Genomic DNA, 25,366 nt, shown 5'->3' on the forward strand with positions numbered 1-25,366 from the left:
AAAAAAGGTTCAATTGGTTTCTCCGTAAAATTGTCTTGTAGAGGCACTCCTTAAAATTTGAAATGTGACGAGATGAACATCAAAATTTGCAGTTTTAGTGAAAAATTTCATGACCGACCTCTCCGATTGGCTCGATCCACTGTGCGGCGGCAATGGCTTCATCGCCGCTGACGTCAGTGGCGCTGTATAGTTCCCATTCATTCTTACGGTCCTCAACTAACGAGCACATCCCCTCCTTTCCCGCCTGTCTTCGGTTCCGTTTGACAGAAATACGTCCAATTGCGGCTCCAGAATCCGGATTTTTCGTCGTTTGAGCCCGGAACGGACGGTATGTCTATACAGCCCGTCACTTTTTTTTCGAACAGGGCCCCTTTCAACGTGAATTATCCATCTTGCGATACATGGAGCGATACCGCGCATTTATCGGGTTTGAGAGAAGCGAAAGCAGGCTTCAAAATATTTTTTTCATTTGAAAAACTCACGATGTGGCTGCAAAACATCCTCCCGAAATCAAAAATCAATTGTTTGCCTGAGCCACACTAATGACACAGCAAGTTACAACGGCAGTTTTTTTTTACATGACGCACCAGAACTTGAAAAAACAACCTAAAACCAATAGCGTCTGTTTCTGCGACACGGATATCATTTGATAGGCAAATCGATGCGAGAATAGTAGTCAGAACGCTTCGTTCCAGCTCGGACGCCGTGCCGTTTCGATTTCAGCACTTGATGACTTCGCTTGGCTGCCTTATCGTCGTAGGCCTTTTCGGCCTGGCCCCAGTTTTGAGCGACAATAAGAACAGTAAGTTATTGCACCGTTCCTCATTCTGCTACCTTTCTGCCAGTGAAGTTTTCTGTGCGATAATATTTTAGGATAAAGAGAATTTTTCATCGATAGGGCCGAGAATACATGGGTGATTTCACGATAACAGGAATAGCTAAAATGTGCTACCCTAAAAAATAAAAGCTCACCAATTTTAAACAAATTTCATTACTTCATTTTAAAGGTATAAACTTCTTCTTTCCAGCTTTGGCACGAATTATTTTGATTCTGTACAAAGTTATAGTGATAGACAAGCAAGCCATTGAATCGCAGGTATCAGCTCTTCCCGCGGGACTACTGGAGGTCCACGCAAACATGGCGGCACTACCAAATTGTGTCGGTTACATAACCGACACAGCGTAACCGACACTTGAAAATGTGCAATTAAAGATGATACCAAAGACGAAACTTACCAATTCTTGAGATGTGAGGTGAAATTAATGCTGCCTCCAAAGCTTTCAAAACTTTGGGGACTTCCTGTTAGTTTAACAATATTACATTGAGGATTTTGTGTAGTGTGTAATTAGTGCTGCAGACCTAAAACTCACTGGTTTTTATAAAAATTAAATATTTCAGTGGAGAAAAAGCCGACTTATTAGTGATAGTTTGGACGAGAGGATTTCAGCCAACAATTTTATGATAGTTTTGAAACTTTTTTTTTTCATTTCAACCAGTTTTGGTTTCATGTGACGAGATCTGCACTTAATGCAACTGCAAAAATACGTTGCCAAATGTGGCGCCACTCTTTCTAATGACTTTTTTCACTTCAAAATAAACATTTCAGCTCAACATAGTAATTTTGTTGAACATTAGAGTCCCCTTTCGGCAAAAATTTCAAAAGAATCCATGTTCAGTAATGATTTACTGACGCCAGTTGCTCTTTCCCTTCAAAATCGGGGTTGGCAACGCGTAACCGACCGGACATTTTCGGCCTTTAAAGTCTCATATTATTAAATACAATCATTATTTATCATCCTTTTTAGCATAGATAAGTTCAGGGACATCATTCCTGTTGATTTATCAACTTGGTTTCCAATCGTTTTGCCCTAGGCTTCATAGCCCACGGCGCGACACGATTATTCCTATTATCGTGAAATCACCAACATGGGAGCTCACCCAAAGGAACCATATCCATTTTGACATGAACCCTAGGATCCATAGGAGCACATGCATGACAGGACTCAAGTCACAATGGATACGGTTCCTTTGGATTTAAACGCGTCCAACTTTTAACACCACAATTCTTTGAGAAGCTGCGAGTATGGTTGCATTAAATGTGGTACTATATTAAATCTGGTACTATATTAAATCTGTTCGATCTATTAAATCTGATACTACGGTACAGGTGAACATTTGGTTAGAGGTTCCGTTCTATCCAACCCCTGAGCACTAGGATACTAAACAATATTCAATATGGCTGACGCCAATCCGCCATAACTTATGTGCCTAGACGAGATTCCAACCATTTTTTAAAAACCCAGCGCGCTTACATTCACAATTTCTTCGCGTTGATAAAGATCCGTTTTGGTCTTGTGCTCCCGATTCCGATTTGCGTGCGGAAACGTCGGCTATGTTGAGTGTTGCTATTGCGAAAGGAGTGAATGGAACGACTCCTCTAACGATTTGTTCACCTGTGCCGTAGTATCGTTTTTAAAGCGGGAAGCTCAAAAAAGCGCCAATTTCTCACGCAGATTGTCAAGTTAGGAACAGTTGTTGTGCATTTCAAACTTTGCCAATATGCGCTCATCGTGATTTTTGCGACATTTACTGATAGAAACAACTCTTATTTTTGCTCTAACAAAAGTTTGCGACTGGCCCATTATCTCAGTTTTCGGTGCGGTATTTCGCACTTTTTTGTATGTCTTCAGGGATGGCTCGTGATCATCATTGCACGGAATTTTTTGTGATATTTTTGCCTTTTAAATCGTAATCTCTGGAAAGGAGGGGTATCGATAAGGACTATTTTTGGGCCCACTCTGAATTTTGACAACTCCACCCTTCATGCTCATTTAGGTCCGTATTTTACGAAATGCATCATTATTTGACCATTTTCGGTCTCTTTTCGGGGCTAATTCTGGGCCGAAACACGGGTCTAGGGGCCAATTTATCGGCATTCCACCGCAACCTAACCTAACCCTTTTTTTTTTTTTTTTTTATTGAGAGTTTAGTGGCTTCTATTCTCTTAGGAATCTACAGCCATCTATAGGCACTATTTAATGTCCGAAGACATCAGGGAGTTTGGTAGACATCCATGCTCGGGCTTACAAATTTTCACGGATTAAGGCCGAGCGAATTCTGCTTACAGATCCACTCGTCAGTTCCATGAAAATTTGTCGCCACCACCGGGATTCGAACCCGGGACCTATTGACCTAGAGTAACCTAACCCTTATTTTTGCCGTAGCAACAGTTTGCAACAGGTCCATTAGTTTCGAAGTTTCATCATCGAAATGTATTTTAGCGTACTGATCGATTTCAGAGCCGACGCCTCCGACCTCCTGGCAGTGCAACGAGCAGTGTCACAAGGCATTAGGATGCATCAACGATGAAGCGCCATGGGGTTTGCAATGGATCGCAATCGGGCAACTAGGAAAGAAATGCCAGTGCCAATTCAACCCGGCATTTTTGGAATATTTGAAGAGCCGGAATGTCAACGAGCAATCGGCTATAGAAACGCTTAGAAAAGGGGGGACTCCTAGAGTTGAGCGATGGTTGTACGAAATGATGATCGACGTGACTCATGACTGCGAAAGTACAGCTCAGTCTTCCATCGAGGAGAAGCATAAACACCATATTCCAGGTGAGTCCCTGCCGTTTATTGAGTGATTAAAGCTGCGATGACCGGGCTACATCTGCTAGCTATCTTTATAAGTGCAGACTACCGTAAAGCAATCATGTTTCAACTACAAATAATACCACCATCAATGCAAAACACTCTTTTTTTTACGCCCCTGCTGATTTTTTACTGCCTTCCTATATACATTATATCAAGATTTTTCGGTTTTCGGCTACTCATGATGCAAAAACAAAAGCTGAGCTATTAGCCGACTTAACACATGCAATGACTGCGACTCAGGCCATACTTTAAGAAAAAAACAAAGTGCAAGAGGATGTTAATATATTTACAATTTTAGCTTAACATGGTGGACACGCATATATTTGTTAAGTCGGCTTAAAGCTCAACTTTTGTTTTTGCAACATCAGACCTATCCCGTTTCCTTAGTAATTTACCTGCTGTAATTCATCGCCACACCCTGCAATCATCTTAAATTTTAGGTTCAGACTCTCTCCTATTCTACTATCCTCCAGCTCCAGACTGGTATTAAGGGGATAAGGGGGAATTTTGCTGATGCTTACGAATAGTTTTTCTTTGTAATGGGTATTTCTGTCACATAGAGACAAGCACCAATGGCTATACCGCGTAATAACAACTTCCGAACCTAGTTTCGTTCACTTTTATGTTAGATCATAGGCTCGTACATCATGTCTATTGATAAACACATGGCGCAGGTTATCACTTAAATCAGGCATTTTTTCAATTGCCCGAGGCACATTGACGAAGTATATAGATCTAAAAAGTTCTAATTGTTTTGAAAAAAGTGTCTCCACGTTTCAGCTTTTTGAAAGAGACGTTGAACAAAGTATGACAGTAACACGATACCAATTTTCTAGGAGGAGAATAAACCAGTGTCTTAGGGTCATCTAGGCATCACACGAAAGAAAACATGAAATGTAAACTATTTTGTAACTAAACAATTAGTTTCGAATCAGAAAAAAATTAATTCAGTACCGGGCATTCTTTCTCCTCATGTGGAAATATCCTTCATTTATCATGAAAAGCTAGAATGATAAGCGTGCCAATTTACTTTTGGTTTCATATGACGAGATCTGCACTTAATACAAATGCAAAAATACGTTGCCAAATAAGGCGACACTCTTTCTAATGACTTTTTTCACTTCAAAATAAACATTTCAGTTCAACATAGTAATTTTGTTGAACATTAGAGTCCCCTTTCGGCAAATATTCAAAAGAATCCATGTTCAGTAATGATTTACTGACGCCAGTTGCTCTTTTCCTTCAAAATCGGGGTTGGCAACGCGTAACCGACCGGACATTTTCGGCCTTTAAAGTCTAATATTATTAAATACAATCATAATTTATCATCCTTTTTAGCATAGATAAGTTCAGGGACATCATTCCTATTGATTTATCAACTTGGTTTTCAATCGTTTTGCCCTAGGCTTCGTAGCCCACGGCGCGACACGATTATTCCTATTATCGTGAAATCACCAAAATGAGAGCTCACCCAAAGGAACCATATCCATTTTGACATTAGCCCTAGGATCCATATAGGAGCACATGCATGACAGGACTCAAGTCACAATGGATACGGTTCCTTTGGATTTAAACGCTTCCAACTTTTAACACCACAATTCGTTGAGAAGCTGCGAGTATGGTTGCATTAAATCTGGTGGTGTGATTACTCCCCCAGCGATACTAACTTAAAAGCAAAAAAATAGCTGGAATTATGAAATGTGCATTCGATAAATCTGTGCGTGACAGGTTGACAAACCAATTTGCGTCTCCAACATGACTATCCACATTTTAAGAATAAAAAACCTTATCTCAAAATAACGTGCATACTTATCGCGTCGGGTAAAAATTTATCACATAAACCTCAAAGCCTTGATATCAGAATCTAAATTGGGATTTTTTTCCCCCTTTCAGGCCTCGTCTTAGCTTTAAATTCCGAGTTCACGTTGCGACCACAAAAACACGTATCTCGACTTTGCTGTTATAAAATATTTCCTATATAGTCTTCAGGGCGGAAATTACAAGCCTTCTTCTCGATAAAGAATATAATTGGAAAGGATAGAAAAATCCCACTTATTTCGTGTAATAATGATAATCGGTCATCTTTCAAGGCAGTAAAAGTTATTAGAACGCCGAAATTCAAGACGCATGATTTTATAGTCTCACAATCATTAATATGGGTGATTTCACGATAACAGGAATAGTTAAAATGTGAAATACCTGAGAAATAAAAGTGCACCAATTTTAACAGGATTTCATTACCTCATTCTATAGGTATTAAACTTCCTTTTTCCAGCTTTGGCACGCTCTATTTTGATTCAGTGCAAAGTTAAAGTGATTGATAAACAAGCCATTGAATCAGGTATCAGCGCTTCCCGCGGGACTGCTGGAGGTCCACGCAAACATGGCGGCCCTGCCAAATTGTGTCGGTTACGTAACAGACACAGCGTAACCGACACTCAAAAATGTGAGATTAAAGATGATACAAAAGATGAAACTTGGCAATTCTTGAGTTATGAGGTGGAATTAATGCTGCCTTAAAAGTTTTCTAAACTTTGGAGACTTCGTTTTAGTTTAATACTATTAAATTGAGGTTTTTGCGTAGTGAGGAATTAGTGCTACACACGTAAAAATCACTGGTTTTCATAATAATTTAAGTTTTCATTGTAAAAAAAACTGACTTATCAGTAATGGTTTTGTCAAGAAGACTTCAGCGAACAATTTGATGGCAGTTTTGAAACTCCTGACTCCATCTGGCGAGATAAACACTGCACTTAATACAACTGCAAAAATTTGTTGCCAAATGTGGCGACACCTCTTTCTTATGACTTTTCTCGCTCAATAATAAACATTTCAGTTCAAACTGGCAATTTTCTTGAACACTAGAGTCTCTTTTCAGCAAATATTGCCAAAGAGTTCATGATCAGTACTGATATGTTACCGCAAATTGCTCTTTTGCTTCAAAATCGGGGTTGGCGACGCGTAACCGACCGGACATTTTCGGCCTTTAAAGTCTCATATTATTAAATATAATAATAATTCATCATATTTTTTAGCATGGATAGGTTCAGGGACATCATTCCTATTGATTAATTAATTTGGTTTTCAATCGTTTTGCCCTATGTCGTTAATAACCCACGGCGACACGACTATTCCTATTATCGTGAAATCACCCATATAAACTTCGAAGGATTTCACCTTTTCACTATTTCATTGATTTCACCTTTTATTCCGTCCGGCATTGCCAGATTGTGCGATAATGTGAATATTTTAGATGGGTTTGAAAGGGGGAAAGTACTGGAAAAGCAGCATATCTGGCAACAGTAGAGTCTGGAAAGGACGAGAGACTTCCCTCCTGGGAAAATCCAAGATTTATCCGGAAATGTCATTAAAAAAATTGGTTCCGTTAGAAGCATCAGATGTATTCTAGGGAAACCTGTTTTAAAATAATAATTGTAAGTAAACACAGATGCTACAAAATAGAAAAAATGAAAAGAAAAAGAGACGATAATAAAAAGTGAACAGTTCTGTTTTTCGAATTTCTTACCTTCAGCTCATATATTTTAGACGATTTTTAGTAGATATTCATTGTTTTCTCTTTCAAGAAGGTACTTTATGTAATGCAGTGCTTGACCCCCTCCCCATAATTCCCTTCAGTAAGGCGCGACCCAATCCCCCCCCCCCCTCTCTGAATGCCTCACTTGATATATGGACTTAATATTTGGGGGTGCCTCTGAATATAAAAAAAGAAAGGGGGCCCTTTTGAGGATTCGTCTATAATCGGCGCACCTCGCCGGTTCCGATTGAGATTTGCTGAAAAATGCGATCGCGATGTCAATCGTGAATCGAGATCCACGGTTGTCACTTTCCTCCACCCGAATGGGACTGACGCCCCATCGAAAAGCGATTTTGTAGAAATGATCGATACCATCATTGCTTCATCTCCGCATATTTATTAATGTTCTAATGATGGGACGTTCCGGTAACAAGTTTCTGTGACAAAATCATTTTTGTCTTGGTAGTCTCCAAAATGTACACGTCATAGTGATCAAATGGACGTATTTCTACCAAACAGACCTATGTGGAGGTGAGAAATATGGGGTGTGCTCGTTAGTTTTCTGATCGTAAGAGTGAATGAGAATAATAAAGCGCCAGTGACGTCAGCAGCGACGATGGAGACTCCGAGCCGCGGATCCGTGTCTTTAACTCATGAGCCCTGTGCACAAGGCTCTCTTGCCATGCCCGCGGCTCATGAGTTCCGCATTCAGTTAGCACATAGGTCTGTTTGGTAGAATGTAATATCCCGCTTTTCCAATTCTTCAAAAGGAACCACGCCCACTTTTACATTGCTTCTTATGCAGCTTCGACGAGCACACCCCACATTTCTCACCTCCACATAGGTCTCTTTGGTAGAAATACGTCCAAATGTTCAACTACTTAGAAAAATGGTTCGCGGAACGTACCGAGTGTTACTCTCGTAGCGAATGAGTGGAGAACCAGGGGACGCAGCCCCCTCGTATAATATACTGGTGGAGCTAGTTTAATCAGACCTTGCTATAGGTCTCTATGATAACATGAGTGGCAGTAAATTCTTAAGATGAAAGGATAGAGAGATGACAAGTGACCTATTTAGATAGAAGTTTTAACGTACATGGAAAAAACTCAGTGTGTAAAAACCTGTGCCCTATGGTGGAAACTCAAATTGTTCATACGGAGACAAAATCGGTCTCGGGTCAAAGGTAATCGATGGGGGGAAGTAACACTGAAAGAAAATTATCGGCGTTTTTACCACGGTCAGTTGGTACCTTTACCATCTCACTTTTTTTACCAATTATTGGTAATTTTACCAAGACCGACTGGTAAGCTTACCTAAAAACCAGTATTTTTACTGTTTTTTCAGGTAAGAATACCACTTTTATTGGTAATCAATTCCCGGTAACTCTGCCATTTTATCTCGGTAATTCTACTACAGTTGATAAAAAATATTGGCGTTTTTACCAAGGTCCAGTAAAATTACCGAGAAAGTTCAATTATTTTACCGAGATTTCTCGGGAAAATCACCAATTCCATAAATGGTAATTTTACTAAGAAAAAACTGGGATCAAATAGAACCCTGAATTCTTGGTAATTTTTACCGTATGGGGGACTGTTGTCACAGGTATAGCAATCCTGCGGACCCCAGCTGGTAGCCCCTGCCTTAAAGGGGATAGTGGAGATGGTCACCGGCCTCTGGGCGTATGAACCACTTGCTAGAAGGGCAGACAGGGCTCTGAGCTGAAGTGAAAGCAACCTGTCTAGGAGAGGCAACTCCAAAATCAAACCCTGGTCGTCCAGGTTGGGGGTTGAGTCATCGGGCTGACTCCCCGGTACTTATAAAAGGTTTCACTGTCAAAAGACCTAACGTAACAAGCCTCGGTACCACTGGAAACAAACGGACATGTCGACAAAAATTAAGAAAACGGACATTGATATTTGGGACGTGGAATGTCCAAGGCATTTCGAATAAGCTACCGGAAGTGATATCGGAGATCCAGAAGCTTGAAGTGGATGTCGCTGTTCTTACTGAAACCAAGAAGAAAGGGCACGGGTCAGAGAATTACGGTGACTATGATCTATTCTACAGCGGCGTGGCCAAAGATCAGCGTGCTCAGCAAGGAGTAGCAATACTCATGCGGAAAAACCTACGTAAGTTTGTGGGCACCTGGGAGGCCGTCAACCAGCGACTTATCAGAATGAACCTCAACCTATACGGCCATAAGATCACGCTGCTTGGAGTGTACGGTGTAAATGATGATGCCATTGTCGCGTGTAAGGACCAATTTTTTGAAGATCTGAATGATGAAATTCTGAACGTTGGTGCTGGCAGGGAAGTCATACTTATGGGTGATTTGAACTGCAGAACGGGACGACGAGTAAACTGTAAAGTTGTTGGACCGTTTGGGGAGGATGCTGTTAATGATAACGGTGATCGGCTCATCTCAATTTGTTCTCAAACTGAGATGAGAATTTTGAATGGCTTTTTTCAACACAAAGACATCCATAAGTATACCTGGGTCCAGCCAACGCGAGGATTGAAATCCATCATCGATTATGTGATTGTTAAGCACTCTACTAAGCTGAAATTGCAGCAAGTTAGAGTGTGCAGGGGACTCTCCTGCGGCAGTGACCATCATTTCCTCCGAGCAGATATAGCGTTTCCCGTTAAAGGAACTAAGGATGTAGAGCCAGTGCCTGAACAACAGCAGGGACAGGGGATGCAAGAGCGTGAGGTAAGATACAACATCGAAAGTTTGCAGCACCCTAGTGTCAAGGCTCTGTATCGGAAACGCTTGGATGAGAAGTTGGGAGATGGGCTTTCGGGTACCACTGAAGAGCAATATCATTTCATTAAAGATTGTATCCACTCTGCAGCTAAAGAAGCCCTAGGTATTTGCAAAACCAGTAATAAAAAGCAGCATCCTTACTGGTGGGATGAAGAAATTGAAGACGAGATAAATCTCAAGAGGCAAAAACATCTTATATTTCTGTCGTCTAAAAAGGCTGAAGATAAAGTTGCTTACAGGAAAGCTCAGTCTAAAGTTAGGAGCCTCATAACACGGAAGAAGAATGAAGCTTGGGAAAGCAACTGTTCTAGAATTAACACCTACCTAGGGGGGAGAAAAAGTGCTGAGAGCTGGAAGTTAATTAAAGGTTTACGTAGAGACATGAAGCGCGACATCGTTTCTCCGATATCACTTAAAAAACTGGAGGATCATTTTAAAGATCTCTTGACGGAAAGGCGCCCAGAGTTTCGAGACAGCAGCACGGACAACGGAAGAATGAACAACTTGGAGATTCACACTTGTGACATAATTAAAGCGGTTAAAGAGCTAATTAATGATAAAGCGCCGGGTCCTGGCGGGATTCCTGTTGAGTTGGTCAAGTACGGGACTGCCAAGCTCTTTGAGTGCCTCAGGAAACTGATGCAGCAATGCATCAGGGGTGACGAGGTACCAAGGGAGTGGAAGGAGTCCTGGATCAAGGCCATCTACAAAAAGAAGGGAAGGAAGGACGACTGTAACAACTACCGGGGGCTCTCAGTGACCGGGACAATAAGCAAAGTGTACGGGAAGATACTGAAAGCGAAGATTGAGGACGAATGGCAGGATCACGAAGCAGAGGAGCAGGCTGGTTTTAGAGCTGGCAGGTCTACGATAGATCACCTCTTTGTTATTGTCCAGGTCATTGAGAAGAAAATGGCCGTAGCTCAGGAGCTGCATTTAATTTTCGTGGATCTCCAGAAAGCGTATGACAGTGTGCCGTTGGTGAAACTTTGGGAGGCCTTGGAAAAATCGAATTTTAACGGGGGGTTGATTGATGCTGTCAAGCGATTTTATAAAGGGAGTTTTACCAAAATTAAGTATCATGGGGGGTTGTCAGCGGGATTTTATGTGACTAAGGGTTTAAAACAGGGATGTTGTTTGTCGCCAACATTATTTAAAATTTACCTCGAATGTGTGCTAAAGGAATGGAAAAGGAAGTGTTCTGGTATGGGTGTCCCCTTGGGTGATCTTGAAACTCTGTTCACTCTGTGCTTTGCTGATGACCAGGTGGTGGTTGCTCAAGATCAAGAAGACGCGGAGTACATGATGCGCAAGTTAGTAGAAGAATATCGGAAGTGGGGTTTGGAAGTCAGCATATCCAAATCTGAGAAGATGACTTTTGGTGGTGATCAGCAAAGCATTGAGTTAGAGGATGGGCAGCAGATCAAATGCTGCGAGCACTTCAAGTACTTGGGAGTGCGGTTGACCCAGGATGGAAGGACGGATCAAGCTATCAGGGAAAGGAACACCTTAGCAAGGAAGGCTATAGCGATGTTAAATGGAATCCTCTGGGATCAGCGGATTTCCAAAGATAACAAGAGGAGGATATACAACGCTGTAGTAAAAAGTATATTAACATACGGATGTGAAGTTTGGCAGCTGAAGAAACGGACACAGGATATGCTAAGAGCAACGGAGATGGATTTCTGGAGAAGGTCGGCAGGAATTTCTAGGAGAGATCGGGTCCGTAATGATAGAGTGCGTCAGATAATGGAAGTCGAAAATGACATCGTGTTCGACGTCATGACCAAACAACTTGTTTGGTATGGTCATGTCAATAGGATGACGGAAGAGAGGCTGCCAAAAAAGATGCTTGATTGGGTTCCTCCTGGGAGGAGGCGTAGGGGACGCCCAGTGAGAGGTTGGCGACAGGGGGTGTTAAGTGAGATGAGGGAGTGTCAACTCTTTGATAACCTGTGGGAAGACCGAGCTTTGTGGCGATTAGGTGTCGCAAAGCGCCAAAGAGCGCTATAACAGCGACTCGTATGTATGTATTCTTGGTAATTTTACCCTTTTCGTAGTAAATACACCGAGATTTTTTTTCAGTGAATCGGGTGAAAGTATCGATTTTGTTTCCGGTCCTGAACTCTTTTCAATATGTACTCTCAAGAACTTTAAGCGACTCCAACATGGGCGGATCCAGCAACTTGGCCAGACCGTACTTCCTCCATTTAAACCTATGATAAATAATCGATTCTTGTTGGAGCACCTGGCCCCTCCGAGAATCGATACATTTTCACAGGTTTAAAGGAGAGAGAACAAGGTTACTGATTAGGATCCGCCGAAGGGTGACAATGGAGAAATGGTTGAAGGAGTGCGAGACATCCTTATTGTTTTATGCTTCAGATGGGGACGGATTGAGCTGTTCAGAAAACTGTTCGAAGGACTTTGGGTGCATCAACGGTTCCCAAGGCACCCGCATTCCAATCGCGATCGGGGCCATCAAAGAAGTAAAAGGCTCAGAGAAATGCGAGTGCCGAATCAGTTCCCAGCTGAAGGCTCTACTGGAATCCAAAGGGCTCAGTCGCAGCCAATTGAAAAAAACATTGGATGAAGTCGACACCCAGATTGGCGCTGAAGAAATACTTAAAGTCATCGAATTGGTGAAGATCCACACACAACAAGAAGTCCAATTCCCAATTACAGGCTCAGTTTCTAGCGGAAAAGAGATAAGTAAGTTATTGAACCCTTCATCATAACCTGCAACCTTTTCATGTGACTGCCTTTTCGCCAGTGAAGTTTATTGTGCGATGAACTTTGGGATAAAGAGTATTTTTCATCGTAAGGGCGGAGAAAACACGGGAGCTCGACTGGATTAGATTTATTTTATTTTTTTTCTAATTGAGGGAGCTTTTCCGCGCAAGCTGGATGTAAGTAAATCAATAGAAACCACAATCATTTTGATAAAAGCCGTGAGATCCATATGAGTACATGATGCATGTGCACAAGAGTGGCGGGTCTCAAATCACGATGGGTAGACTTTCTTACCAGTGGCGTGGCGTGAATTGCGATGTATCATTGTCATGCCGTTTAAACCTATGGTGAAGAATCGATTATCAAGGTGTTCGCTGCGAACACCCTGTTTATCGATCCTTTCCCATAGGTTTAAATGGCATAACAATCGATTTATCGCAAAGCACGCCACGCCACTGTTTCTTACGATTTAAATGCGTTCAAATTTTAATACCACACTTCGTTGAAAAACTGAGAGTACGCTTGCATTAAAGCTGGCGAGGTTACTTCTCCAGCGATGCTAATTTAAAAGGAAAAAATAGCTGGAATTATGAAACGTTCATTCGGTACATCCGTGGGTGACACGCCAATTTGCGTCTGAAACATGACTATCCACATTTTCAGAAGATAAACCCTATCTCAAAATGCCTTGATCAGAATCTTTTTTTTTTTCCTTTTTTTTTGGGGCCTTTTAGTTTTGAATTCTGAGTCCGCGTTGCTACCACAGAAACATTTATCTCGATTTTGCTGTTTTAGAATATCTCCAACAGTCTTTAGAGCGGAAATTACAAGCCTATTTCTCAATCGAGAACATAATTGAAAAGGATTGAAAAATCTCACTTTTTGTGCATGAATGATAATCGATCATCCCTCAAGGCGGTAAAAGTTATTGGAACGCCAAAAATGAACACGGATGGTTTTGTAGTTTCAGAATCAATATAAATTTGTGAATCTGCCAGGTGTAATTTGCCCAATGGTGGAAACTTTTGTTCATACAAGGACAAAATCGGTTTTGGGTCAAAAGTCTCAAAAGTATCGATTTTGTTTTCGGTGATAAACACTTTTCAATATTCTCGTGAAGTTTGATCGGCTACATTTGAGCCGAAGTTTCAAGTCATAATTTGCATTATTGATGACGTTGTAAGCATTTACGTGAATCGTCCCTGAGAATTGCGACAGAACTGGGAAACTTTAACATCAGTTTTCTCAAATTTTCCATCGTACGTTTTCAAATTTGATTTGTTGTCAAAACGTCCACGGAAAAAAAGAGGTAAGGGTCAAGCTCCAACTTGGACATTTCCTATTACTGGGTTACTTAACCATGGACAAATTTTGAATTGCCAATACATTTTTCTGTAGGTAAATGATGTGTAGAACAGGGTGCGCACATTAAAAACGCAAAAATATAACTCAGAAATCGAGAAACGCGCTATTAAAATAGCGCAACTTTTCCGCAAATTTAAAAATCCCCGGTTTCGCGCCAAACCGAATGGACTCAGCACCAATCAGAGGCGAGCACGGGTTTCGACGACTGCCGTCAAATGTCTTTCCACTCCTCGCTTTTGAAAAAATATGAAAGTCGCAACTATATCTTCCGAGTAAAGGAATCGAATCTCCATCATGTGACCTACAGTTAACAAGCAACGATTCCAATTTGAAATGCTTTTTATTTTGAAAAATATCGGAGTAAAATTAGAGGAGGTAGCGATTTGACTGCCATGTAGCTCATACCGTTCCTAAAAATGGCGACAGCGCAGCGCTCGCAAACTTCAACATTGGTTTTCTGGAATTCCCCTTCTTCCATTTTCGAATTTGAATTGCTGTCAAAGCCTTGGCTGTAGAATTTTTGGACGAATTGGTGCCTAGAACGATGAACAAGACGTTGCGACGAAATGGATCACATTTTGCAATTAGGAACTATAAATTCCGGCCCGGTCTAAAAACAACATATGTGCCATTAGTTTCCCTATGCACATACGTGTTTTTTCAGATGAGGATATTTTCCTAAGGGCATTTGTCCTAATTTCAATTTTAAAAAATAACATAAGTACCTCACAAATTAAAGTTATCGACAACTCCATCCTCCTCTTTGTATTGAGGGTATAGAAGGCTCGGATTGTGCAGTATCATAGAATAAAGAGACTAACGTCAACAGAAGCGAAAGCCGCCGCCATTTTCATACCAAAGAAGCATAATGAAGGGAAGCTGTTTTGATAAAGTACTGTTTACGTTTGCGGCAGGTCGACGTTTAGGAGAGGTCGAATAACAACGGATACATACATTTTTAGGAATTGAAAGAGTTTTCTTCAAACTTATTTATCGTTGAACCGGAGAAGCACTGTGAATTCGCTTAAAATTTAAGGTTTTTTCCCACTTTTATATTAGCAGGTAACCTCGACGTTGGTTTCAGTAAGTACCGACTCTGAGAAGAAAAATGTTTACATTGGTTCTTACGGAGCTTTCGCTTCTGTTGACGTGGTCTACTTATTCTATGGCAGTATCCTGTTCGAGCGATTACATTTCGTCTCGCCGCGCCGCGCCGAGGAAACTTTACTCCTTTGCTCAAGAGACGTCCTTCATCATCCCTCTGATGTCCTCTTGTTCCTTTCTTAGCTCTCCAAGTCGGCGATAGAAGGAAGAATGATGCGTTCCGACTAAATTTTTAAATCGGCAATGCCAGCCCTCCGTCACATTCATCGTTCTTGGCTCATTATTTACAGCTACGGTGTACTGATTCCACAATGAAGATGTTGCACGTGTGAGGGATTTGCGATTTGACTGTTAATTCTTATGTAATAGTTCGCGAGAAACACGATGGTGCCACTGGTTTTCTCTGAAATCAACTCTTAAACTCAAAAAAAGCTCTCAAGTTGATGCCAAAATGGAAGGGATATCCCGCCTTACCCTGAGAGTCCACCTCTACATCAAGACAAACTGTCCATGCAAAGATAGGGAGCAAATACATTGACAGGGCTGCCAGTTTATTTGGGGACTCTAAAACTGAAATCACGGCAACCCTGTCAATTTATTTGTTCCCTATCTTTGCATGGAGAGTTTGTCTTGATGCAAAAGTGGACTCTCAGGATAGCGTGGGATATCCCCTCCATTTTGGCCTCACTTTGAGAGCTTTTTTTGAGCTTGGGAGATGATTTCAGAGAAAACCAGTGGCACCATCGTGTTTCTCGCGAACTTTTACATAAGAAACGACAGTCAAATCGCAAATCCCTCACACATGCAACATTTCCATTTTGGCGGGTACTACGTACGGCGTTTTCGAAATCCATCAATAATGATGCCTCTCATTTAAAACTATCGAAATAAGCCGCTACAGGAACAACATCATTAGATGTAGGGTAGAGTATAGGTTATAAAATCTATAGGCCAATAGTGAGGGTGTCTTCTAGAGACCAATGTAAGTTGCGAGGTTACGCCAGGAAAATTTTAATTATTATTTGGACAAACACCCGTAGGAAAAAAGCCAGTGGGACATCTCACTCGTAGGACTTACTGTAATGAGACAAAAAGCGAGTAGCAAAAAAGTATTAGGAAAACCTGATGTAGGAAAAAAATAATCAGGAAAAATGACCTAGCACCTAAAAATTGACTCGCAGCTCAGAAATGAGGAGGCGCGTTCAGAAATTGCGTATACGCTCAATGGCCGCATGCTTCACAGCTGTTTCGAAGCTCCACCTTAACGTCTTTGCCCAATGAGATTGGCCTTGAGGCAAATTAATATTTGGAATCTCATGAATTATATCAATCAATTGTTTAATATTAACGTCTGATTTCGGCAAAATAGACGTGATGGGTTCTCTAGAGCAATTTTCCACCATGCACATTGCTCATTATTTTTTTCTTTTATTCTTGAAATTTGAGATTGAAAATGGCGGCCGCCACTGTCCACTAATATACACGCAATTCAATTAGAAAATGAAACAATCACAGTAAAGCACAGCAATAGGTCACTAAATGAAGTGATCACCTGACTACTTCTAAATCTTTCGAATTTACTCCGAAAGTACGGATCGGATACAAAAATTTAAGCATGACGAGGACCTTAAAATGGACTACATTTTGCAATTTGGAACTATAAATTCTAGCCCTGTTTAAAAACAACGTTTGTGCCATTAGTTTTCCTATGTACATAAGTGTTTTTCCAGAGGAGCTAGAATTAATAGTTCCAAATTGCAAAATGCAGTCCAAATGATGTTACCCTGTAATAAATCCGTGCAAAATTTTTTGGCACCGAATCCGACATTCTACGCATATGTTCAGAAATAACAGATAACAAACAAGATCAACATATCACCGCATGTGCCAAAATGGCGTATCTCCCATACCAGAAGCGCCCAAAGAGCAAACCCTACAAGCTGTGATATAGTTATCTTTTCTTCGCTTCCACTGTGAGGTGGATTTTGCCCGTCGGTGTCATAATAAATATATCATGTCAATTGATTTCAGAACGAGAGCATGGGCTCAGCGAAGAGAAATGCAAAGACAAGTGCCGCAAGGAGGCCGGGTACCGCTTAGTCGAGACAAAAGATAAGGTAGTACGGGCATGGATCACAGAGGGGTATATTCGTCCGTCACGGATCTTGCCGAGGACGAAAAAATGCGAGTGCAAGAGCAGTGAGGTTCTTATGAATTACATGTTTCTCAAGAGGATCGACAAGCAGAAATTCGAATCACTCCGCAAAAACAAACAGTGGGAGGAAATGAAGAAATGGTTGAACCAGCATGACTTATCTTTATCAGTACATGGACAGGAAAGGGGTGATGATGAGGATGGAACGAGCTGTACACAAAAATGTGGGAACTCGCATGGGTACATAGAAGGAGACACCCGAGGCTCCCACATTTTCCTCATGATCGGGGAAATCAATGATAACAAATTCATTAAGGTACAAGGACGGCTACAAAGAGACGTGGCTGATTGCGAGTGCCGGATCAATCCAATCCTGAAGGAACTACTGAAATCCAAGCATCTCAACGTCAGCGAATTCGAAAAGGCAAACAAAAATTTCGAAGCCGAAAAATGGCTGCTCGATCATATACACAAACGAGTCCACTTCCTGGAGCCGAAAAAATCCTTAGAAGGTAATATTATATGGACTGCACTTAGCAAAAAGGAACTAAGAGCATTCCTAGGATTGTGTAACCAGCATTCTCCGCAATAAAATTACCGAGATCATGCAGACAATTTTCACAAAGGGAATTTTCGTCTTGAATTTATGATCGATTGGGAGTAGGGATGAAACTTGCTTCGATAACTGATCATTTTATATACGTATTCAAGGTAAAAAAAGGGTGCACAATCTCAGCGACACTGGAATGCTCTTGATTCCTTTGTGCAAAATTGAATTCATTGGTAAGCAACCTAAATGCGCGTAACAAAAGCATGAAACCCCAAAAAACTTGTGTGTTCTTCGGTCTTCCCGTAGAATTTTTCAGAGAATACGATTTAATCCATCGTATAGGAGAATTTCGAAGAAAACTATTCAAAAATTTCCTTGGGACTGAAATTTTTAGATGGAGAAATTCTGCTACATTCAAATTTCCATAAGACGTTTTTCCATAGCAAGACACCATCGTGGAGCATGCCAGGTCTGTGTTGGCATGAAAAAAATAAAGAGAAAGAAAAAAAAAACAGGAAGAAAAAAAAAGATGGGCCGAAGGCTCAACATTTTTTACGACTTTTAGTTACTTTTCTGTATGTCGAGATAAAAATAAGTCTGATTTTGACAACGATTGCTAATCTGCATTGCACGTTGCGTAATTTGAGATTAAATCTTTTTACACATTTCCTTGTTCCCGAATAGTTTCGCCAAGGGCGATGAAAAAGTTGGTAAACACAACACAGAGACGTGTTGCACTGTTTTTGCAATGGTAAACCCGTAAAAATTAAGAGAGATGGGAAGTTCCAAAATTGTTATTGATGGAATCCATTGAAAACAACTGTTACACAGGTGCCACGTTTTTCCAACACACATCCATTTGCTTGATGGAAAAATTAAATGAGTTCATGCATCACTAACGTTGTTCTGCTAAATCAGTTATCGATGACACAAAAGCACCGCAAAAGGCTTTAAGCTAACGTTCCATAAAGATTCTTCTGAAGGGCGGAACTGCTTAACTTTTACTAATTCAAAATTATCTCAACCTTTTTAAACTTAAAAAATTAACTTTTTTCTCACTTGCGACCGTAAACGAGAGTGGGCGAATGCGAGTGAGAGGGAGTGTAGCCAACCTTTAAAGTTTATCACCTGCTCCAGATGTTACCGGCCTTCCAGTAGCAGATATACAAGATCAATTCAACCGCAAAATCACTTACCTCGATTGCGTTTTTCAAATCGATCCCTTCTATTGAAAAAGAATACTTACGAAATTTTGCTAGGAGCAGTGAGTATTCTTGACAAAGTAGGAAAAGATCACTCTAAAGGTCCGATACAGTGGCGTGGCGTGCTTTGCGATATATCGACTGATCTGCCATTTAAACCAATGTAAAAGGATCGATCAATGGGGTGTTCGTAGCGAACACCGTATTGATCGATTATTTACCACAGCTTCAAATGGGGAAATATCGATGGATCGCAAAGCACGCCACGCTACTGGTCCGATAATGATGATCAATCACCCCTCCAAAAAATAGAACCTGCTAGGGAAGATGCAGCGACGCCAAAAGCTGAGAAGCGTTATTTCGTGTTTTAACGATCAAAATGTACTTTACTTTCAGGACCCAGAGATTTGCTGACCGTGAAGGGATGTGAGGAGCATTGCCTTGAAAATGAGGGTTACATCGGATTCGGACCATTCAATGCGAATCGTTTAAAGGTCGCAAATGGTAAAGTGGTGGAGGACTCACGCACGGGGCCGAAATGCAATTGCGAAATCAACGGGGTGTTTATTGATTATTTGAAAAAGAAGGGCCTGGATTCTAAAGAATTTGAGGCGCAGCGCAAACTAGGGAACGGAAAAGAATGGTTGAAATACCACAAGATCGTAATCACGTACAAACAAGCATCATCTCCTGTTACACAGAGACATCAACATCCTCCATCTCCGGCGAAACGGGAGCCTCATCCTCTTCCGCTTTCAAGTGAGCAGAAGAATCAACATCTACCTAAAGAGAAGAATAAGTATTCAAGACCTCCAACTGACCACGCGCATCACCGTCAACTACCTCCACCTGAACAGAAGAACAGTGTGCAAATGCCCGCCAAACAAAGAACTCCTAATTAAACTGAAACCTATATTAGAGGAAACTGTTTACAGATCATTCGAGGCGGCATGGAAAGACCACTTCCGAAATGGTCTAGATGTTTTGCGTAATCACAACTTCGAAGTCCTTTACGATAAGCCCGAAGCGGAAAGCGAGAACAGTTCCCAAAGACACGAAGTACTAAAAGCAACAACAAAATAAAAGGTTATGGAGCCAATATCAATGGGGAAATCATCAAATATGCTACTGGTGAAATCCTGCATGGTAAATAAATTCGACAAGCCTGCAATTCGTATGACAAACATACTTAATTTGCTGGAATTCATACACACACAATCATGTAAAGAAATAATGGGTCACTAAACCTTGAGTTTTGATTTAACATTCTGAAAGTACCATAAGGGTGGTTTCACGATAACTGGAATAGCTTTGTCGCCGTAACCGACAACACATTTTTCGTCATATTTTTAGAAGTAATGATAATAACTCGAATTTTTTGCATTAATCTACACAAGGTTACGTGTTACAACGCTTTTCAAGGATTTGCCGCTCTACTTTTCAATTTCAATAAATATAAATGGCCGAAAATGCGCTGTCTGTTACGCTGACTTTTTACCGCGTATAACAGATAGCACATTTTCGGAATTTACATAATATTAATTGAGAGGTAGAGCAAAACATCATTAGAAAGCGTTATAATACGCAACCCTTTCAAGATTAATGCGAAAAAATTTAAGTGATTATCATTTTTACTAAAAATATGACCGACAAAAATGTGTTGTCTGTTACGGCGACGAAACTATTCCAGTTATCGTGAAACCACCCATAGGGTGGTAGTCTATTCCGTGTTTTTGGGGACAAAATCCCGGACAAGGCCGCTTTCAAGAAGTCCAAAGACTTGAAGGGATTCGGAATGGAGGGAAAATAATGGAAGTGATGTACTGCAGCGGTCAAATCGCCATCTCCTCGATTTTTTCATGCTTGTTAAAATGAATCGTATTTTCAAAGAATTTTTGCTCGTCTACGACCGATAACGCGAATGAAAGATTCTTCGGTTCTGATGATATAATTCCGAATTTCCTATTTCTTTTTCACAAATGAGGAGTAGATAAACATTTGACAAGGGTCGTTGAAGCCCGCGCTCGCTTTTGATTGGTGCCGGATGACATCATTCGGTTCGGCGCAAAACCGGGGCGGTTTAAATTAATGAAAAAGTTGCGCTTTTTGAACTACGCTTTCTCGGTTTCTGATTTTCTTTTTTGCGTTTTGAATGTGCGCATTGTATTCTCCGCTCCGTTTACCTTTGGGAAAATGTATTCGCAAGTCAAAATTCATTCATGGTTTAGTGACCCATAGTTCCATAGACCCATAGACCCATAGCTAAAGAAATACTCCGTATACATATTCAGACGTCGACAAAATCCTCCTGATTGAATGAAACACTTTCCGCAAACGTGTGTATTTTTTCTCATCAATTTAAGTATTCATCGTTTCTAAACATTTCAAGCAAAAATATTCATAACTTTTTTCGAGACTGAATATTCGAAGGAAAAAAAATGGGCAACATTCTTATTTTCATCCTCTATTTCTCGATAGCAAGACAGAGTTTGGAGGCGTGCAATTTATAGTGCAGGAAAAAGAACCTGGTTTGTGAATAATTTAGATTAAGTTTAGATTAATTTAGTTTAGATTAATTTTCCTTTTAATTTTCTTCGGTTTCAAAATTACATGGACTGGTTTCTTTCTCTAGTACCGAGTGCGATGATTCGATCACTCACATACAAGACGTCTACATAGGATTTGCTCTTTTAAAAATCATTGCATGAGGATCATTTGAAATATATTTAGATCACATCGCAGCACCAAATGACTTTACAACCTTAAAACAACTTAGGAGTTTTTAAGTCATTTAGAAGTTCCAGAGATTCCATTGATAATTTTTTTTTTTTTTTTTTTTTTTTTAAATTGAAAGTTGCATGCCATACCGTGCCAAGTCATGCCGATACTCATGAAAATTTAACGGAATATTATGCATTTCTCCGCATTGGAATTCTCTCATACCTATTCCACTGTTTTCTCTAACACTTTCGGACATATGTTCTAACTTCCTCATGTTATTATTTTGCCGAGTGTTGTCACCGTTAGATAGAGATGGCTCATGTAAACTCTAAATGTTCTTCGTTTTACTAAAATATAAAAGAATAAATAAATAAATAAATAAAAAAAATAAGTAAAAAAAAAAAATCAAGGGTGTAGAAAATACAACAATGCGTAATTCTGGATCCCTGGTTATGGTGGAGGCGAAGGCAGGTTATTTTAGTAGCGCCTGTTTTTTTAATTATGCATTCTTCCCTGGAGAAACTGTTCAACTTAATCACGTTTTTACGTCAAATTCCACTTCTCGTTCAAACATTTTTGCTCAATGCTTCTTGCGTGCGAAGTACCCATTCATCCACGGAGAAAAAAACTTCGTGCGTGGGTCATATGGATCTCTGAAGTTTTTGGACCACGTGTCTAAAAAAACTTAAGATCCAGCTGCCGAAGCTCGGGTCAGGTATCTGAAACACTTTGATATAAACCGAAGGGTTCGGGTCACACATCTGAAGTACACCGGTACATACCGAAGTGCCTCGATGTCTGACCCGAACTTCGGTAGCTCGACCTCAAGTTTTCAGACGCGTGATCAGAAAACTTCAAAGTTCCATATGACCTACACTTCGGGTCCCATGTACGAAGTTTTTTTCTCCGTGCCGTATAACACGAACCCTTTGCATCGCTTCATGATAGAATGTCATGTCAGAATAGCTGATTTTCTAGCTCTAGATTATTGTGTATCATTGGCATGACGATTCATTCCGTGCTGTACTGTCGACAGGTACTGATGTTACCACATCTTAAATCTTAAGTAGTAATTAAATCATTTCCTAGTGATAAATAAAAAGGTTCGTGCGGAGAACGCTCTCCATGCAACGTCCGTTCGTTGGAACCCGCGGCGTGCTTGGCGATTTATCAATTAATCTGCCATTTAAACCTATGGAAAAGGATCGATAAACAGGATGTCCGAAATGAACACCTTAATAATCGATCCTTCACCATAGCTTCAAATGGGAAAACATCGATAGTCAATTATTCACGCCTCGCTATTGGGTGACGTGTACATTTCCCCTTTCAGAGAGATACCTCTGCACTGAAAAACGATAATTGAATTTGAGGTCAGTGCGTACTTCCCTGCATTTCGTGGAATTCCTTGAAAGTGAGGGGGGTTCGGAGGGCAATCCCTAACATCCCCGGTGAGTTAGGAGGGAAAATGCACACCTACACAAATATTACAAATCTGTACATTAAAAAACAAAAAACGACGAAGGGGTAAAAAATCATTCCCCTTGTCGGAAGCTACAGCGAATGATCGATTAACGATATTTCCCCATTTGAAGCTATGGTAAAGAATCGATTATTAAGATGATCGCTACGAACAGCCTGTCTGTCGATCTTTTCCCATATGTTTAAATGGCAGATCAATCGATACATCGCGAATCACGCCACGCCGCTGGATAAAACGGCGAAATTTGAACATCGGACCGCAATGGTTTCGTTGTTTTCATTGCGTTTCCAATGGGATAACACCATAGTTGCCAATTCACTTGAAATATCAAAATGACGAAACTGTAACACGCTCAGAGTGACATTTTTCTGATGCGATGTGGCGCCATTGGTGGAATCGCGGGACGCGTGTTGCAGGGATTAAAGGCATCCGATCTCTTCGCGTGGCTGCGTAACGGGATTAAGCGCGTACTGCCACGCTCCGCAAGAACCACATATCTACGCTGGAATCAGTGGCGAGGCTCGAATAATTCGATATCGATATTTTCCCATTTGAAGCTATGGTCGAAAATCGATTGTTGAGGTATACCCGGATAATCGATCCTTTCTCACAGGTTTTAATGGCTTCACCAATAATAATCAACCAATCGCTTCATCGCATGCCACGACAAGTCACTGGTTGGAATTTAATGAGAGTTACGCGGTTCTTCCTTGCCACCAGTGGCGTGGCGTGAATTGCGATATATCGATTGTAATGCCATTGAAACCTATGGTAAAGAATGGATTATTAAGGTGTTCGCTGCGAACACCCTTTTTATCGATCCTTTTCCATAGGTTTAAATGGCATAACAATCGATATATCGCAATTCCCGCCACGCCACTGCTTGCCACGCCGGTATAAAACCGAGCCTCGCGATTTAGCGGTTTAGGCCGGTTCATGATTTCGATCCATCCACCATATGGGCATGGCACGGTGAAATACGGCCACCAACCGCACGTCATATTCACCAGGATGGTGTGATCACTGGAAAAAAAACACACTGGATGCAGAGTCCAGACTCTTGAAAACATTGACAAGAAAAAGGACTCTTGATTCAATCAGATTTAAGCTTAAATCAAAATGAAATCCGCTCAAATTAAGAGGCTTGGTTCTTAATTTAAGCAAAAATCCGATTGAATCAACATTATTTTTTCTTGTTGATGTTTTTAGGTGTCTGGACTCTAGATCCGATGTGTTTTTTTTTTCCAGTGTATAATCTCAAACTATGTGATTTATTATTGCAATTGTTACAACCCGTTGTTTGTGAAGCACGAATTTGACTTAGTTTTTACCCTTAGTTATACATTATTTTCAAATCGCTTTCAGATTCCCTCGTCCTGCCATTAAAATTTGAAAATATTCCGAGTATTTTTTATTTTAATATACTTCAAAGTTCTAATAGTTAAAGGTCCCGCCCCTGCTGTTTCCTGTGCGAATGCATTGGTTACAAAAAGCTTTTTCCTAACGGGTTTGAAAACTTACAAGATCGAAAAGTGGGGCAAGAAAAATAATTCCAATCGCTTCCTCAAGTATTTCCTGTTTCCTAGACATTCTCGTGTAAGAATTTCCTGTCTCCTGGACATTCTCGAGTAAAATTATTAAATTGAGCTTTCCCGATTTTTCCCTATTCTTCAACTCCAGTAGACCTCTGGCGACCACTGGGGTCGGAGACGGGAAAGAAGAAACTTTAAACGATACCAGGAGGAAACTTCCGAGATTTATCGACGGACTTATTGAAAAGTCTGATATCCAGAAAATCTCTACTCCACCCGCTTTATAACTTTCAGTTAACTAACACGGCTATTCGTGTGCGACCAACCACGGTAAATGATGGGGGAGAGAGTGAAAAGGAATGGCTGTGTGTGTACGGGGCGAATAAATCCTAATCAACTCAACAAATCCGATAATCCTTTGTCCATTCTGTTCGGAGTTACAATAGGGAATTATCACAGAGATTTTTATTTTAATTTGATTGTAAGCGATGCCGTTTGTAGAAAAAGGGAGGAATCCGATTTGTCGTGAGCTGCGAAGGTAAAATAATTAAAGCTCGATAGA

The 25,366-nt window shown here is 40.7% G+C and overlaps 3 protein-coding genes across 5 annotated transcripts in view; 2 read left to right on the forward strand and 1 right to left on the reverse strand.

The window, feature by feature from the left end:
- The window catches only part of LOC109036484 (uncharacterized), a 52,475-nt gene extending 27,787 nt beyond the window's left edge, over positions 1-24,688 (forward strand). Inside the window, exons 1-5 of one of the 3 annotated variants that reach the window (XM_072301242.1) lie at positions 645-802; positions 3,301-3,621; positions 12,345-12,671; positions 17,193-17,828; positions 19,465-24,684. In XM_072301242.1, coding sequence (XP_072157343.1) covers positions 730-802; positions 3,301-3,621; positions 12,345-12,671; positions 17,193-17,828; positions 19,465-19,970 — 1,863 coding nt within the window. In that variant the 5' untranslated portion in view covers positions 645-729 and the 3' untranslated portion in view covers positions 19,971-24,684. Of the gene's footprint in view, positions 1-644; positions 803-3,300; positions 3,622-12,344; positions 12,672-17,192; positions 17,829-19,464 lie in introns of those variants that run through there. The other 2 variants (XM_072301241.1, XM_072301240.1) reach the window with 2 other exon arrangements.
- RapGAP1 (Rap GTPase activating protein 1) overlaps positions 1-25,366 on the reverse strand; it is a 711,927-nt gene that overhangs the window by 590,134 nt on the left and 96,427 nt on the right. The gene's annotated exons all lie outside the window — the stretch shown is intronic.
- LOC109036406 (glycine N-acyltransferase-like protein 3) overlaps positions 13,539-25,366 on the forward strand; it is a 260,900-nt gene continuing 249,072 nt past the window's right edge. Inside the window, exon 1 of the mRNA XM_072301243.1 lies at positions 13,539-13,548. The gene's annotated coding sequence lies outside the window, so the exon portion shown is untranslated. The remainder of the gene's footprint in view (positions 13,549-25,366) is intronic.

The sequence above is a fragment of the Bemisia tabaci genome, chromosome 6, assembly GCF_918797505.1.
Source record: "Bemisia tabaci chromosome 6, PGI_BMITA_v3".
Classification (NCBI taxonomy): Eukaryota; Metazoa; Arthropoda; class Insecta; order Hemiptera; family Aleyrodidae; genus Bemisia; species Bemisia tabaci.